Source organism: Manis javanica, chromosome 4 (genome assembly GCF_040802235.1).
Source record: "Manis javanica isolate MJ-LG chromosome 4, MJ_LKY, whole genome shotgun sequence".
NCBI lineage: Eukaryota > Metazoa > Chordata > Mammalia > Pholidota > Manidae > Manis > Manis javanica.
In genome coordinates this window covers 127,840,827-127,856,369 of record NC_133159.1, presented here as the reverse complement: position 1 = coordinate 127,856,369, position 15,543 = coordinate 127,840,827, and the positions used below count along the sequence as shown (strand labels likewise).

At 51.8% G+C, this 15,543-nt stretch overlaps 1 protein-coding gene across 1 annotated transcript in view; it reads right to left on the bottom strand.

Moving 5' to 3' along the window:
- Positions 1 to 7,574: 7,574 nt before the first annotated feature.
- The window catches only part of STX8 (syntaxin 8), a 276,337-nt gene continuing 268,368 nt past the window's right edge, over positions 7,575 to 15,543 (bottom strand). The window contains exon 8 of the mRNA XM_073234834.1: positions 7,575 to 7,750. Within this exon, the coding sequence (XP_073090935.1) occupies positions 7,683 to 7,750 (68 nt within the window). The 3' untranslated portion in view covers positions 7,575 to 7,682. The remainder of the gene's footprint in view (positions 7,751 to 15,543) is intronic.

Genomic DNA, 15,543 nt, shown 5'->3' with positions numbered 1-15,543 from the left:
TACCCTCATGACCAGAGGCTCACCCCCACTTTCACCAGCGAGGAAACAAACACATAGGCCCATAGGCCCACAGGCACCAGGCAAGTCAGTGTTCAGGCTCCACAGGCAGGCTGTTTTGCCCAGCACCCACACCACCCCTTGCTGCATGCTGGCTCTGCACCACCCACTCAGTTGCTGCAGTGGGCTGTGAGGGGTGCGCCTGGGGGGCCAGTGAGATGCTGGCCCTGGTTTACTGCCTCTAGCCTGGGGAGTGGAAGGGGGTGAGTGGGCACATCTGCAGAGGTAGCAGCAAGAACGGTGGGTGAGGCAGGGGTAAACGCGCCACGGGGCAGCCCCTGGAAGCCCCAGTCCAAGAAAGTAGGCCGTGGCTGATCCTGAGTCACAGTAGTAGGATGTCTGACTGTCTGGGTGTGTTTGGAGGGATTTCAGGACCGAACTGCCCCGGGAAGGGGTATTTGTCTTTCCTGATTCCAGGCTCAGGGTTGGGAGCCTAGGAACCTCTGCCCAAGCAGCCAGTCCTCTGAGGCCCAGCATGGTGTGTTTAAGTGCCGTTAGCATCTTGGAGGCCTCTGCACGGTGCTGGCCCATAGTCCTTGAGCAGTAGCACACTGCTAGGATGGTTGTCTGTTTCTTGTTACACCAGCTTGGCTTCCTTACCTGCTGGGAAGGGCTGTGCAGCACTGCCACCTCCCATTCTGGGTCTGTCTTGCCCCATCCAGTGAGGAGCTGGCATCGGTGGCCTCTGAGGTCCCACAGCTCTGGCGCCAGCTGCCTGTCAAACATGTCTCTTGCTTTAAGTTCATCCAGTCTCCAGCCTCGCCCTCCTGCTCAGCATCCCAAGGGCCTGGCCCCTGGGGAATGTGTCTGGGCAGCTGGGTCAGCATGAGGACACTGTTGGGGTATCAGTCGTCACAGGCTGCATCCCTGTCTCACGGGCCCAGCCAGAACCCAGGCCAGCACTCCTCTGATTCAGCCACTGACTTCAGCACTGAGGACCCACCCTTGGGAAAGCACCCCTCTCCCACCCCGCCCCCTCCCCAGGAAGAGATGGAACTCAGAACTGAGGTGCACCCATTTGTACAGTTAGGAAGGGATGTAAAATGGAACTAGATTTTGATTCTGAAGAGTGTATTAACCAGAGTCCTGATTTGTAGGTGTTTGAAGAAAAACATACCAGATTACTCACTTTTAAGAAAAGCCACCAGATTCCCCAGTTGTCCTTTTTCTTACCTGCTGGGTGGTCTGGAGCCCCTGACAGCAGAGTGCCTGCTTCAGGGACACACGGTAATGCCGAAGAGTTTGGGGTGGCGGGAAGGGGGAGGGTGTGGCCTGGACTTGCCTGCAGGCTGTGGCTTCTGTCTTGAGAAAGCAGGGTAGGAAGCAGTGTCCTCAGGGGCCAGCAGATGGGAGGGAAGGACCCCTGTGGTCCCAGCCAGGGAGGCGGGGAGCTGCCCCTAGGCCCCTAGCAACCTCCTGGAACTCTCCCTCTGCTGCAGCATGCACGAAAGGGTACAGACCAACTCGGCCTTGCTCCTGGTTGAAATGAGAAGGAAAGCAAGGAGACCCTGAGGCATTGGGAAATGGTCCCTCTGGGAAATGAGAAATGTTAGGATCTCAACATGTAAGGGAAGCCTCCACTCCCATCCCTGCCCCCAGAGACCGGGGAGTGGCTGAACATGACTCACTGGCACAGCTACTGGGCCACGGTTCCTGGCCACAGCCATGCCAGACCCTAGGGGTGTCAGTGTGCACTTGTGGGGCCTCACGTCTTGTCAAAACCAAGCCAACCCCGTTCTTGTGTCATGGGACACTTCTCCCCACCCCTGCTCCCAAATGCACACCCCCCTGCCCCCCAGCTCCCTCCTGCATTTTGGAGTTCTGTTCACTCAGAATTTGTAAATGTTTAGTTGTGACCATGACATACTGTTTGGGTCAGTGTTCCTTTCCAATGCATACTAATATATTATGGTTATTATATATGAATATATTTAATGACATGGAAAAAGTTGTGGATTTTCTTTTTTTTTTTTAAGTTTTTTTTTGTTGTTAGAGTTGTAATGGACCCAGATGAAAGTTGTAATGTGGGCTCCACATGATAGAACTAAATTCAGCTATCAATTAAATAAACTCTGTACACTGTTCCCTTGTCTCCTAGTCTTTATTGGTGGCCTGAGCTTGTAGGGAGAGCGAAGGGTGTCTTCAGACAACTTAAGGAAAATGGAGCTTTAAGCAAGACAAAGCCCTAACTACCCGAAAAAAGCCAGCAAAGAGCAATTTTGCTTGAAAATTCCTAGGGTTTGCTCTCTGAATACAATTTTGAGCTAAGTCTCCCAAATTCCCCAAGAAACCATCCCTGGGATCCATCTTTGCCACTCCCTGGGGCTCCAGGCCAGGGAGACTCCAGGGGACGGAGAAGTGGTCTTGTGTCCTTTCGCCTGCCCCAAATCCGACAGCAGGGCAGAGCACACCTTTGAACTCCCTGCTGTGATTCAGAGCCTGCAAGTGGTTTTTGCCTTTCACACAGCCAGTTTCTGCTATCCAAAGCCAAGCAGAGGCTCACCAAGGAAGACAACAGGGTTAGTGAAACTCAAGAATATTTTTCAAGCCCTGCTAACAGCTTTGTGTGGTGCAGGGGCCGCCAGTGCCAGCACCACGCAGCCCCCAGGAGCTGAGCTCACTGGGTTTTCTGAGAGGCTATATTTAAACCTCCAAATGGGTGTGATTTCTTTATTAAATAAACAGTTCAGTCATTTGGAACATGTGTTGCCATGCAAAGTGGAGTTGATCATCACCGGGAAGGTGTAATTTCTGCACCCAGCTGTTTCAAAGACAAGTCTTTAATGACAGACCTGCCTTGGCCCCTAGAAGGCATGGAAAGCCCTTTTCTTGCTGCATGGAGAGCTGACAGAGATGCCCTTAGTAGCGTCTCAGGAAGACACAGGGTCAGCTTCCTGAAAGGGTCCCAGTCACAGGAACAGCTCCTGTGCTGTTGGAACCAGGGGTCAAAGCAAGGACAGGCGAGGTCTCAGGGGGATGTCCTTGACAGAATGGCAGTGCCCGATACTGAGTGGGCAGGGACAGGGTACAGGTCTCAGCTGGCCATCAGGCCAAGGAGAAAGTAAGCCTTTCTGTGGTCTCCAGCTCTCAAGACCTGGACCAGTGGCAGGACTTAAGACCTGCTGAGAGGTGTGTGTGGCACGTGGAAGTCTGAGTCTTGGCTTCACTCATTCAAGGTCCAGCTTCTGTGACACAGCTTTTTGCTATCCTTCATAAAACTGTCAGTGTCCAAGTGTGTTGTCCCTCCTTTGGGACTCAGCCACAGGCAAGCCCCGACTGGCGGCTGCAGCCCCAGCCCTGAAGGAAGCACACAGCTGATCAGAGGCAGCATTAGGATGGGCACTATAAGCAGCCTTGAAGAGAAGCCACTGACATCTGCCAGACTCACTGCAGGAAACAAGCTGCCCGTGGTGACCGAAAAGCCCATTTTAGAGACCGGAATGCTGATGCACACGAAACTGAGTGACTCGGTCCAACGCAGTCACAGTCCAGTCAGAAGCCCAGACCCCCGCTGGGCGAGGGTGCTTCCAGGGCCCGCTCCCACCCTCAAAGCCCTCCCTCCATCTCCCCTGCCAGAGAACAGTGTCCTGGATGGGCACTGCCCACTCATGGCACAGGTGCCCCTCGGTTTCAGGCTTTGTTGAATAGACATATCTTTCCATGTTCTTTTAACACATAAAGACATATAAGAACTATGCCAAGAAAAACTGGGAATGAAGGGTTGAATAGCCAGAGAGAAACAGTGTATGGATGGGTGAGCTCATTGCTTATCACACTGGAGATTCAACAGAACAGCAAGTCATTTCTGGAAAGAGGTAAATGCTCTTTGTTATTGGCATATCATCGGGAGGAGGCCTGAAATTCAATGAAGCAATTAGCGGAAAGATGAGTCTTGGCTCACTTTTTAAAATAAGTGGGGGGAAAAAACCATTTAACTTTGCAGGGCTAGCTTAGAAAACCCCACAGATAAAAGAGAATTTCTGGTCTATGCAATAAGCTCTCAGCATAACCCTGAAGCTGACGAAGCGGGGAGCCGGGGTTCTAAGGAAGCAGAGGCCCGCCTTGCCCCCCAGGAAGGGGAAGCGCCCCGCAGGCCAGCCAGCAGGGCCCTGTGGCTCGCTGGGAGAGAGCAGTGGCTCATGAGGCAGGGGCAGTCAGGAGGTCAGCAGCGGGTGGGGGGGAGGGGGTGGAAGCAGGGCCCCATAGCTCTGCAGGGGCACAGGGGGCTTGAAAGGGGCAGAAGGGCCTGGGCTAATGAAAAAAGTAAGGTTAGTTACATTTATTAATAATAAGGAAGTTTTGATGGAACAAAAGTACCTGTGGTAAGCAGGTGTCTGCATTTCTTTGTATGGTATCCAGACCTAAAATGCTTATAATTAATAATCAGTTGTTAAACAACACTTACACTGTTATTTTAATAAAGTTCATTTTCACTGAAAAAGCACACGAGGTGATCGGTGCTGAGGCCTCTCTCCGTTATGCGTGTGGTGAGGTCTTGCTGCTCACACAACCGACTCACAGTGCCGTGGGCCCCCTGGGATGCCGGCCCAACACCCACCTGCAAGGGAGAAAACCAGGCCCTGCCGCAAGCTGGGAAGCGCCACCTTCATGTCAGCCACCTTATTTTCAGGGGGCTGTCTGGGGGCAACACCCCCAGAGGGGCTCATACCCGCCCCTGGGTGCGCCCTGCCACCTGCTTCCCTCTGCCCCATGGCTCAGGGTGGCGGGTGCTCGGCAGGAGACACCCAGCTGAGGCAGCTACGGAAGGGCGCAGCCTTCCTGCCCGGCACCGCCCTGCCCTCCGGGCCTGGCACTGCCCGGCTCTGACAGGGTCTGCACGGTCTGACCTGGCCAGCTTTTCACCCCCCTCCCCTGCCCACCGGCCCAGAGAAGTGAAGTCACTTGTCCAAGTCACCCGGCTCGCAGTGCTGGGGCCGGGCCCAGAGCCCACTCAGGCGAAAGAACAGAAGCTGCTGTGTGCAGACATCGGCCCAGTGTGTGTGGCTTGAAAAGGCCTTTCCGTGTGACTGAGCCAGGGTGCTGTGGCTCTGATTCAAAGATGCCCCACAAGTTGCCGGGGCTCCGTGCTAAGCAAGTCAAGAGGAGGTGAGAAAGTCAAACAGACCTTCAGTGCTGCCTCCCAGGAGCCCCAAAGTGGGAGGGTTCCAAGGAGATGCTGTTGATGCACACTGGGGGTTTGCATGACCAGACTGAGAGGTGCGGCACTGCAGGTTCCCGGTTTTCCATCAGGTGATCCTTTGGCAACCGCCCCGCCTCCGCCCGGACAAGGCAGCACATGCTGAGCGCCACTGGCCTCCGGTCCAGCATGGCCGTCTCCTTCGGGAGCACACCCACTTCAGACCCGCTGCTTCCCCTGCCTCCCCTTCGCCTCCCACCCAGGCGATGACAGCGCGGCTCCTGCTCCCGGCTGCCTCTGCTCAGCTCTTCGCCACCTCCCATCTAAAAATGGCCCAGCCCCTCTGCTCCCCTGCCCCCAGGGCCTCACCGTCCACAGCAGAGCCTGGCTCTGCACGGAATGGCAGCCCCTCAGGGCAGCAGGGATTAGGGTCCAGCTTTTTCTCTGAACAACAGTCTGCTCGGCGGCACTAGGTGGAAAGCATGTGATAGAAACCCTAAGCTCTGGACGTGGAGACCATCTGACCCAATGGGCTTAGACTTGGGTTAGAGGAGGAATCCTTCTTCAGCCAAGCCCAGCAGTGTGCTCTGGACATGTGCTAACTCACCCAATCCTCCCAGTGGCCCTGAGGCAGGAAATAGTCTGCTCTTGTTTTCTCGTTTTCTCGAGGAGGAGATGTCATAGAAAGGGCCCCCTGCCCATGGTCTGGTCAGAGCCGGTAAGGGGCCTGGTTATCACTGGGGCCACCCACCACCTGGCCCAGGCTCTCTGCCTTCTGAGCAATTCCTGGTGCTCTCCTGGCTGAGCAGGTGGCTAGTCCCAACCAGTGAGTGCTGAGCACAGGCAACAGGGTCACTCCCAGCAGAACACTCCCCTGAAGGTGTCAGGGTTTCCAGAGTCCCCTGCTCCGCTGCAGAGCCCACTGTGGGTGTCCCACCTGCAGTGGCCTGGGTTCCAGTGAGGAGATGCCTCTAAGCCCCTAGCTGACCTGCGACTGACACCACAGGAGCAGGACAGCAGCATTTGGGACAGAGCTAGGCTGCTCAGATGTGGGTGGCTGTGCCCGTGGCACCGTCCTGCTTGTGTGAGCCAATACAGGGCAGAGTCCACATGTGAGTGAGGCTGGGCTGGCTCCAGGGCTAGACCACCTCTCGTGGAAGGGAAGCATGTGTCCTGGCCACATGCACACCCCAGATGGAAGCAGGACTGCTCAGGCAGAGCAGGGACAGGAAGGAACTGCAGTGACCTGACACCACTAGAGAACAGCTGCAGAACAGGGCACCTGCCCTTTGCAGAAACTGACGACATACCAAGCCCAGGAAGCTACAGGTCCCTTGGAGGGCGGGCTGCATATCTGGACCCCAGGGCTTCCCAGCACCGCAGTCTCAGGTCTCCAGGTTCTAGGAAGTCACACTGCACCGGGCCGCACCATGACTGTCCTCCTGTGTCCATCCAGTCGCCAGTGTCTTAGAAACCCCCAGGATGCCCTGCACACAGGCCTGCTCTCTCCTTTTCCTCAGTGAGACCTTGTGCTTTGGAAGCTGTGTCCCTTTGCTATGGAGGCCAAAAGCAAAGTCAGCTGGCCTCCTGCTTTCTATGCAGATGGGATGAGGGCACCCTCAACTCAGGCCTCAGTCATGCACCTTTGCAGGCCCACCCTGTTGGTCCACCTTCCTCACACAGACAGGCACGTGCACACTCACACGCAGGGTGGTCAGAGCCAGGTTAGGGGCTGATAAAGGCACTGTTCTCCTGACCTCCTCATCTCACATTTCTTTGAACCATGAACAGTACTGTCCAGCCTGATCACTTCCATCCTATCCACTCTATTCAACAGACTTGGGTCTGGCTGCTTATAAAGATGTGTCAGTCTTGGAAAATGTGTTTACTGTCACTGAGGAAATGAAATCAAGAATGTGTTTCTAGGTCTGGAGGCATTTCCCAAAGCAGAATCCAGAAACATTTCTGAGCAATGGCAGCAAGCCCCAGTACGAGTGGTGACTTGGGCAGGGTGGTGGGGTGGCAATGACACGCTCAGACATGTGCCTGGGCGGCCGCCTCTTCCACACAGCCCTCCTGTCACTCCTTGTTCCCCGCTGGGATGTGCGTGTCCTTGGCTGTTCACTCGTTGTGTGCTATGTGGGCACATGACTTCCCTAAGCAGAGCAGATGTCCGAGGTTACAAACTGCCTATTAATTCCCCACGATGCCCAGCACACTGCAGAAAGGCTGGAATCCACTGGCAGCCATGGGTCCGTGTTGGGCTGGCACCAAAATGACCATGGTACAAACCAGAAGGGCCGCTCTGGGGCCATGACCCTGGCAGCACTCCAGAGCTGCCGCACTAACTGCCTTTACTGAAGCAACACACAGCAAGAGCTCAGGGCTTTGGGGGGGATTTATTACAGCAGCTTTCATGTGCTGAAAGGGTGCTGAGCTTCCTCCATCTGACTGGCGGGTGTCACGGCTGTTGGTCCCTTTATGGCCACTAGCGGGTGGGCCAGACGGCAACAACCACGATGGCCACGAGCAGCAGTAAGATCACCATTATCATCCCTGAAAAACAGAAGCACAAAAGGCCCTTCAGTGAGTCACTGAGCATCACACATCCATTGCCTTCAGAAAGGACGGTGGATGCGTTTCTCCAGTTGCCTCTTCCCTCCAAGCCTTCAGACTGTGCCCCAGGGTGTGGGGGGCTGTCTACAGCCTCGAGGCCTTACTGCTGTACAACTCTGGCTTTGCAGGCTGTTGAGTGCAGGGCTCCAGAATCCCCAGCTCACAATCTCGAGAGTGCCAGCAAGTGACAGCACTCCTGACAGCAAGGCTGGGGGCACCTGGGCGAGGAAGGGCGCGCACACGCGCGCTTAGCCCCCAGCTCTAGCGTCTGTGCGCACGTTGGCCATTTGCTCTTTCCCTTGATGATGCATCATGAAGCAAAGGCCCTTAGTGTTTACACAGAAACAACATTTGGGAGTTCACCTTCTCTGCTGTCCACAGGGCTCTGCCTTTTTTCTTCTTGAGCCCAAGATACTTATATCGCCCACGTGTAAAAACAGCCAAGAGGGACTTTTTCTTCGTATATATTTTTAAGTTGCTATTTTCTAGCTTCGTTTTGTGAAACTTTTGACTAGGGAACACAAAGGAGAGCATCGGCCCCCCAGTCAGCCTGTCCCTGCATCCAGCTCTCCCGCCAACCTGCCCCATCTTCTCAGCTCATGCCTCTGGGCTTATGACTGCCCATCCCTTCAGCTGGTGACCATGAGGCAGGCCCAGGAGGACACAGTCCCTTCTCTCGCCCAGCATGTGGTGAGGGCTCACCACTGCCAACACAGTCCTGGGGTCAAGGGACAGGGCAGAGCTACCACAACGTAAGCACTCAATAACCATGTGCTTCTTGAAGGATCCCTGAGCTACTGAGGCCCCAAGAGGCAAGTGAGGCACAGACGAGGTACCAGGCAAAAATGCTCTATGAAGTAACAGGTGGGACTGCCCACCTGAGACTGAGGAGCAGTTTCCAGAAAGGTCAGGCTTGTCAGTTCAACTTCTAATTCTCTTCTAGGAAGCCACCAACACATTACTGATCTTTTCAATGAGATAACCACTGGCCACATCTGGTTATTTAAATTTCAATTAACTAAAAGCCAAAAATTGTTTCTCCATTACACTAACCATATGTCAAGTGCTCAAGACCACATGTGGCCAATGACAGTAAAGAACATTTCCATCACCATAGAAAGTTCTACTGGGCAAAACTGACATACATCTGGAGTTTTGATAATTTTATTTACTGCTGCATCCCAGCTTCCACGACAGTGTGTGGAGTGGAGACGCCATACATATTTGGGGAATAAACAGATAAATGGTTGCACAATATGTGTTTAACACTCACTCAACACTTGGATAGTTTCCCACACTGGGAATTCTGCTTTCCCCTCTGCTTGAGCTGGTTTTGTTAGTTTACTGGGTAATTGCCCATTCTTTCCTGAGTGTTCAAGAGTACTGGCAAAAAACCGTTCATTATGTTCTCCTATACTTTGAATGCTATGCTGTATCTACATCCTTCTTTTTGTTTCTAACACCACTCCTTTGTGCAGTCATTTTCTTGACTAGCCTTGCCAAGTGCCTCTTTTTATTAACCTTTTCCAAGAACATGCCTTGACTTTGTTGACTATCTCTTGTCTGTTCTCTGTTTTATTAACTTCTGCATTTGTTCTTATTAATCTTACTAATCATAGACTTCCTTTGGATTCACTTTACTCTCTAACTTCTTGAATTGAAAGTTAACTCACCCATTTTCCGTCCTTCTAAATAGCACCCCTCAAAGCCTACAACTTTTGATAGGAAATGATTTCATTGTTAGTCTCTAAATTCTACATATTTTTTCTATTTCCAACCATTATATTTTTCCTTTGGCCCCGTAATTGTTTAGAAGTTTGTCTTAAAATTTTCAATTATATTGAAACATGCTTATCAAATCTTTTTAGAAGTCTCAGCTAACACATGCACTGTATTCTGATATGAAAATATCTGTGATTTCTATTGGTGACAAGTCACAAGTATTATTGATGGGTCTGTAGTTTATTGCCTACCTTCTTAATGGAAGAAAATGCAAAATCTCAATTAGAGGTAAGAAAAATAAGAAAATGCAATTTGATTCCCCCTCAAGTTCACAGAGATCTGGCATTCTGTCCACAGGTGCAAACGGTTCAATGTAGTTCAAGCAGTGTAAGTTTTAAACAACCCATGTCCATGCTTTTAAATATTGAGACAGGACTTAAAGATACAGGGGCCACCTTCCTCTTCATCTCCCTGTGACAGTGGGTGAGTTTTTTCTAATGCACCCTCCTTCTCCGATGATCCAATCCTTTGAGAGTACCCCCTTTTCAGGGAACTGAGATTCCCCCACCCCAACTCCACATGGACCCGAACTCAAGCCTTTACACTGGGGGGCAGCAAACCGTGGCCCTGGGCTCAAATTTGGCTTGTGGTCTGTTTTTACCATCAGCCAAGACTGGTTTTTATATTTTTAAAGGGTTGTCAAGAAAGAAAAAGAAGATGTGACACAGTGTCTGTGGTCTGCAAAGCCTCAGCTATTTACTGTCTGAGCTTTCCAGGATTCGGCCAATCCCTGCTCTGTCTCACCACGGCTGATAGTGGCCCAGCTGCAGCGCCGGTTCATTCATTTAGGTCCTGGTTTCCAGTTCTCTCTCCACTTCTTCATCTGGAGATTTCCTTTCCTCCTTGTAAATGCAGCTATGCATTAACATTTTAGGGGGGTGTAATATTTTATCTAGCATTTGGAGATGCTTGTTGTAAGGGGTGTGTGTGTGAATATTCTCTTGTCTCTCTCGTTGCCAGAACCAGAACAGATCTTTTCATTCATTTCTGACTCCAGAAACATCTTCAGGTTGATCAAAAGCTCCCCCTGGGCAGGAAGCCTGCTCCTTCCTGGATGGGGTGAAAGGTTTCTATTGTGCAATATCAGGAAAAAATCATGGAAATGGGGGAAGGAGACAGACTGAGGAGTGCTTGGGGGCAAGTGCTTAGCACCCCAGAGCACAGGTTTACCATAAAGACGAGGGGAGGGTGGAGTTCTGGAGAGGAGAGGAGGGATGATGAGCGGTGCGTCGGGAGGAAGGCCTGTGACTGACGCTCAGGCCAGGTCAGAGCCCGGGAGGCACTGCAGGCTGAGGAGTTCTTGTGCAGCAAGGGTTTGAGCTGGAGGATGAGATGGCCTGAAGGAGAGGCTGCTTGCAGCGACCTTGAATTTTCAAATCGGTGATTATGAGAAGAGCAGAGCAAGTGATAACAAGGAAATCAAGAACAATGACTGGTTGGGAAGAAGAAACCGCACATCTGGCTTTAGTTTACACACACATGGAGCTTACAGTCCCAGGGCAGAGGCCTCAAGGAATCAGCAGTCACCGCCTCTCCCACTAGGGCCACCGCAGTGGGCCGACGGCCACACTCTTTACCCAGTCCACACTCCAGACTGAGCCGCAACGTTAAGCAGATCAGGTTACTTCCGGGCTTCAAACTCTCAGGTGGCTTCGGCTGCATCTAAACCTGGACAGCCCTGCACCACCTGCCCTGCTGCCCCAGGACCCACGCTCTGTGCCCCCACTGTCGCCACCCCAGCCCCAGCTCCTCCAGGCTGCCCCGCTCCTTGCTGCCACCGGCCTCCGTGACCTGTCCGTCCCTCCAGGAGCGCCGTCCCTCTCAGCCTGTCCACTGCTACGCGGCCCCCTCCAACACCAGCACAGCACCCCTTCCTCAGGGCCTCCTGCTGGGCATGCCATTACTTGCATTCTCACTGTCACCTCTCTGGCTCCACAGCCCTTCTGAAGTCGTGACAAGATGGAGAGCCCTAGCTGCTCACTGTCTCCACCACAGGCACGTGAGTGTCTAGGACAGGGGCCATGCCTGCAGCTCGCCATCAACCTTCCAGCACCTCAAACAAGGCCCTGCATGCCAAGGGGCATAGCGTGGTCTTTATCTTAATGAGTAAAGATACTGAACATTTGGGAGGGACAGGAGGAGTCAACAAGAAAGACACAGGAAGAACTGTCAACAGAGAGAGAGAGAGAAGCTGAGAAAATGTGCCAAGGCAGCCAAGGAAACAGAAGATTCAAAAAGTGGTCAACAGCAATCTATGCATACTGCCCAGACACCAGAAGGACAGAGAAAAGCTCCTGGGCTTTGGAGACCTTTCTGGTACAGTTTGAGCAAAAGGCTGGGTGGGCCTTTGGAACTATGACTGATAACAGCAATGCCTCCTTAAGCTGTGATTATTCTATCAGAGGAACTGTGAATTGTACAAATCATGCCGTGGTGAAGCCATGACAGGGCACACAATACCTATAAAAAATGAAAATGCACTTCAGCTATTAATGCAGAGTGGCCTGGTGATATGTGGTCAACTGGGTTCTTGTCCAGAGATGAAAAGGGGGACTTCAGGGACCATGACAAATAAGACTTTTACATTTTAAACCTTTTCAGAGCAAACTGGGTCCTCTGGCTAGGAGACTTTCAGCAGGTGTACACGGAGGGTCAACTGAGGAAGTCATTTTAAGACAGCAAGTGACAGTGATAAGCAAAAGCCAAATGAAGCCTTTTGGATTCTTTTGGTCAAGGAGTAGGTGTTGACCTGCCCCGTCACCACAATCCTTCCTCTTTAACAAGAGTGGCTTTCTGAGAATGTGCTCACAGCTTGGGCCCCTCCCCTCAGCGGCGTCTCTGTCCTCTGAAGATGTTTCAGAAAGAGTGACCAAGGCCTTCCTAAAGCCAGGGAGAGCCGAGCCGCGCTGTACACGGACCACCGGCACACGCCAGGTCCTGTACTAAGCGCTACACATGACTCGCCTTGCCGAATCCGAACAGTGGGGTGCTTGGACTCCATTGTATACGTGAGGCGCTCAGGTTCCAGAGAGCGGACTCTTGTCCTTAAGGCCTGACCACTGGCAAGGGGAAGAGCTAGAATTGGCCCCCTGTCCATGCCCTGACCCCCTCTGTACCAGTAAGGCCTGTCTGGGGGGCTTCTGACTCCTAATAGAGTGTGGGGTTTGAGTCCCTTGGGCTGAAAAACTAGGATAAAATTCCTCTCTTTTTCCCCCCTTTTCTCTCTCCCCGTCCTTCCCTCCTCAGTCCTTTCTGCCTTTTATGGTAGAAAATTCTAAACAAATACAAAAGTAGACACAAGAGCCAAAGGAGCTGTGACGGCACCCCCCCTCGATTTAACAAGGGTCAGGTCACGGTCGGACTGGTCCTCCCTATGCCCTCCCCTGCGCTCTGGCCCCAGTGTATTATTTTGAAGTAAACCCCAGACAGGTTTCATCTCCAAATACTTCAGGAAGTATCCCTACAGGACACGGCACCATTTACATCAAAATCAATGCCAGCACACAGAAGCACAGAGGGGCTGCCATTTCCTAAGACAGAGGCAGGGAAGAGCCTCTGGGAAGGAGGGGAGTGGCTCCGGCCTAGTGGACGCAGGGCACCAGCCTGCTGCAGGGCGGGAATGTGAATGGTATCCCGTCACGTGTGGAAGAGAACTTTCCTGTGCCTCGGGGAAGTGCCTAAGCCTCAGGGGTCCAGCCATCCATCCCCCAGCTAAGGAAATGTTTGACATAACTGAATGAGGAAAGACAGTTGAACTTCTGGGAACCCGCCAACTTCTTAACAAAGAATGCTCTTTGCCCCTCAGCCCTCGCACAAAAACACCTGGCGGTCCAGGCAGGGTCGTCTCCGCACCTCACTCGGCTCCCGAGCCGGCACCGTCCCTTCCAATAGGTGAGGTGCCTTTCGGGGGCAGGCAGGGGATGCCAGAGTCACCGGAGTGGAAAAAGACGTCCATTTCCTTCGGCCAGTTTACCAGATGAGTATTACTCAACCACTTACAATATTCACAAGTCCAGCTCTTAGCAATTAAAAAAAGATGTAAGAAAACAAACTCCTTTTCAAACTGGGAAAGGATATGAAACATGGTCTCTGGGGAACAGTGTTGTGTTTTCTGAAGATTGTTCATCGGGAGTAATGGTCCGTATTTTTTCCAGTGAAACACCGGAAACCAGCAACTGTTGTGTCTGCCAGCGCAGCGCCTCTGCCACAGTTGAGCACAGGTGACAGCTCTGAGGGCGTCCTGACGAGGAGGAGGAGAAGGATGGAGTCCGGCTTTTCCTGAGGGACTCAGAGCAGCCTCTTCTCCCCTTTAGCTGGAGGGGCATGTAGGAGAGGAGCAGGGCAGGAGAGGAAGGGGTGGAAGGGCGCGGGGGAGGAGGGAGGGGAAAGCAGGGCTGTTTTATCTGGAAGTCTTTTAATCTGGTTTTGTGTGTCACAGGATCGCTGCACTGGCTGCCTGTGTCTGTTGGTTGTTTTGAACCAAGATATAGTTTCTCTTATTGTCTGCTTTGTACTTCACACCGGAAAAGTCAGGGCCAGAAAACAAGTCCCATACACTTTGATGACCTTAAAGATCCACACAAGATATTTATCACATTTATCAAAGACTTCTGTAGTTGGGTTTTTTCTCCCCAGTTGTGCCTGACAGACAATAGGTGACATTTGCTTATGTATTAACTAGTGGGTTCTCATTGAGCAAACAGAATTTTTGCAGCAGACTCCTGACTTGAGGTGGGAAATAAGCAGGAGAAAAGGCAAAAAAAAAAGGAGGAATATTTATTTTCAAAAGTTCATGTAAATGTTCCCTTTAATCCCATGACTGGGCAAATAAGCTAAGAAACGAATAGATGCTATGCAGAGAAGGTGAACATATTTACATTTTGATTTTCAGATTGAATGGCTGGAGAACTGCGGTTACCTCCGAGATCACCCCTGGGCCTACTCCTGCCCACCCAGGTGGGGGTTTGCTTTGCTGGTGGCCCGGGGTGCAGGCACTAGAGGCCTTCCTCCAAGCAGCCGGAAGCTCCACCTTGGAGACAATGATGGTGGGAGACAGCCATCTACCGGCTCTCACCTGTTCAATCTGATTCACCCCGTTTTCTTTCCCTCAAATAGTGGTTTAATTAAAACACCAAGCAAAAGTTGTCCCTGGCTTTCTGTATTTAGTTTTGTTCATCCCTGGCATTCGACCCATCCTCCAAACTCTTTCTCTGTTCCTGGGTAAAACCTTCCTTGGCAGCTCCAGGGGCCCCCCTGCACCTCTTCAACAGACCTGCCATCCCATTGTGCCTGCTTATATCTCCCCTCCCCCCTTCTCCCCCAACCCCAGGGTCAAAGTCTGGACGCTCCATTCCCCACAAGGACTGCTTGGCCCGTAAAGGTCTCACTTCCCCTGGCGTCAAAGAAACATTCACAGTCAGGTTAACACTCTTAAGCGATCATCTTCCACCTCTAAATTCTTGTTTTATTTATTAACATTCCTTTCCTAGGTCCTAGGATCTAAAACAGGGACCTCTCAGTCTGATGTGGTAGAATGGGCACTGGTTTTGGCAGCTAGAGAGACCTGACTTCAAACCTGCCACTTACTAGCTGTGAGCTGTTGGGAAAGTTCCTTCTCTCTGAGTTCGGTTCCACCATCTGTAAAACAAGCCTAAAAATATCAACTTCACAGGCTTGGTGTAAGGATTCAATAAACAAAGTACATAAAACTTCTAGAACATATCTGGCACTCCATAAATGGTAGCTACGATGAGAATAATTATTACTCCTGGATAACCCACTGCATAAGAATGGTGCCTTGTGGACGGCAGATGCTCCATAAATGTCCTGAGAGAGGGCTGTCTTGTCGTTTCACAACAGAAATAAAATGTCATTCATTCCAAAAGAGATGGAAGAGGAGCAAAAACAGAGGAACACCTGGGTGGCATTTAGTTTAGAAACAGAAAGCCCAG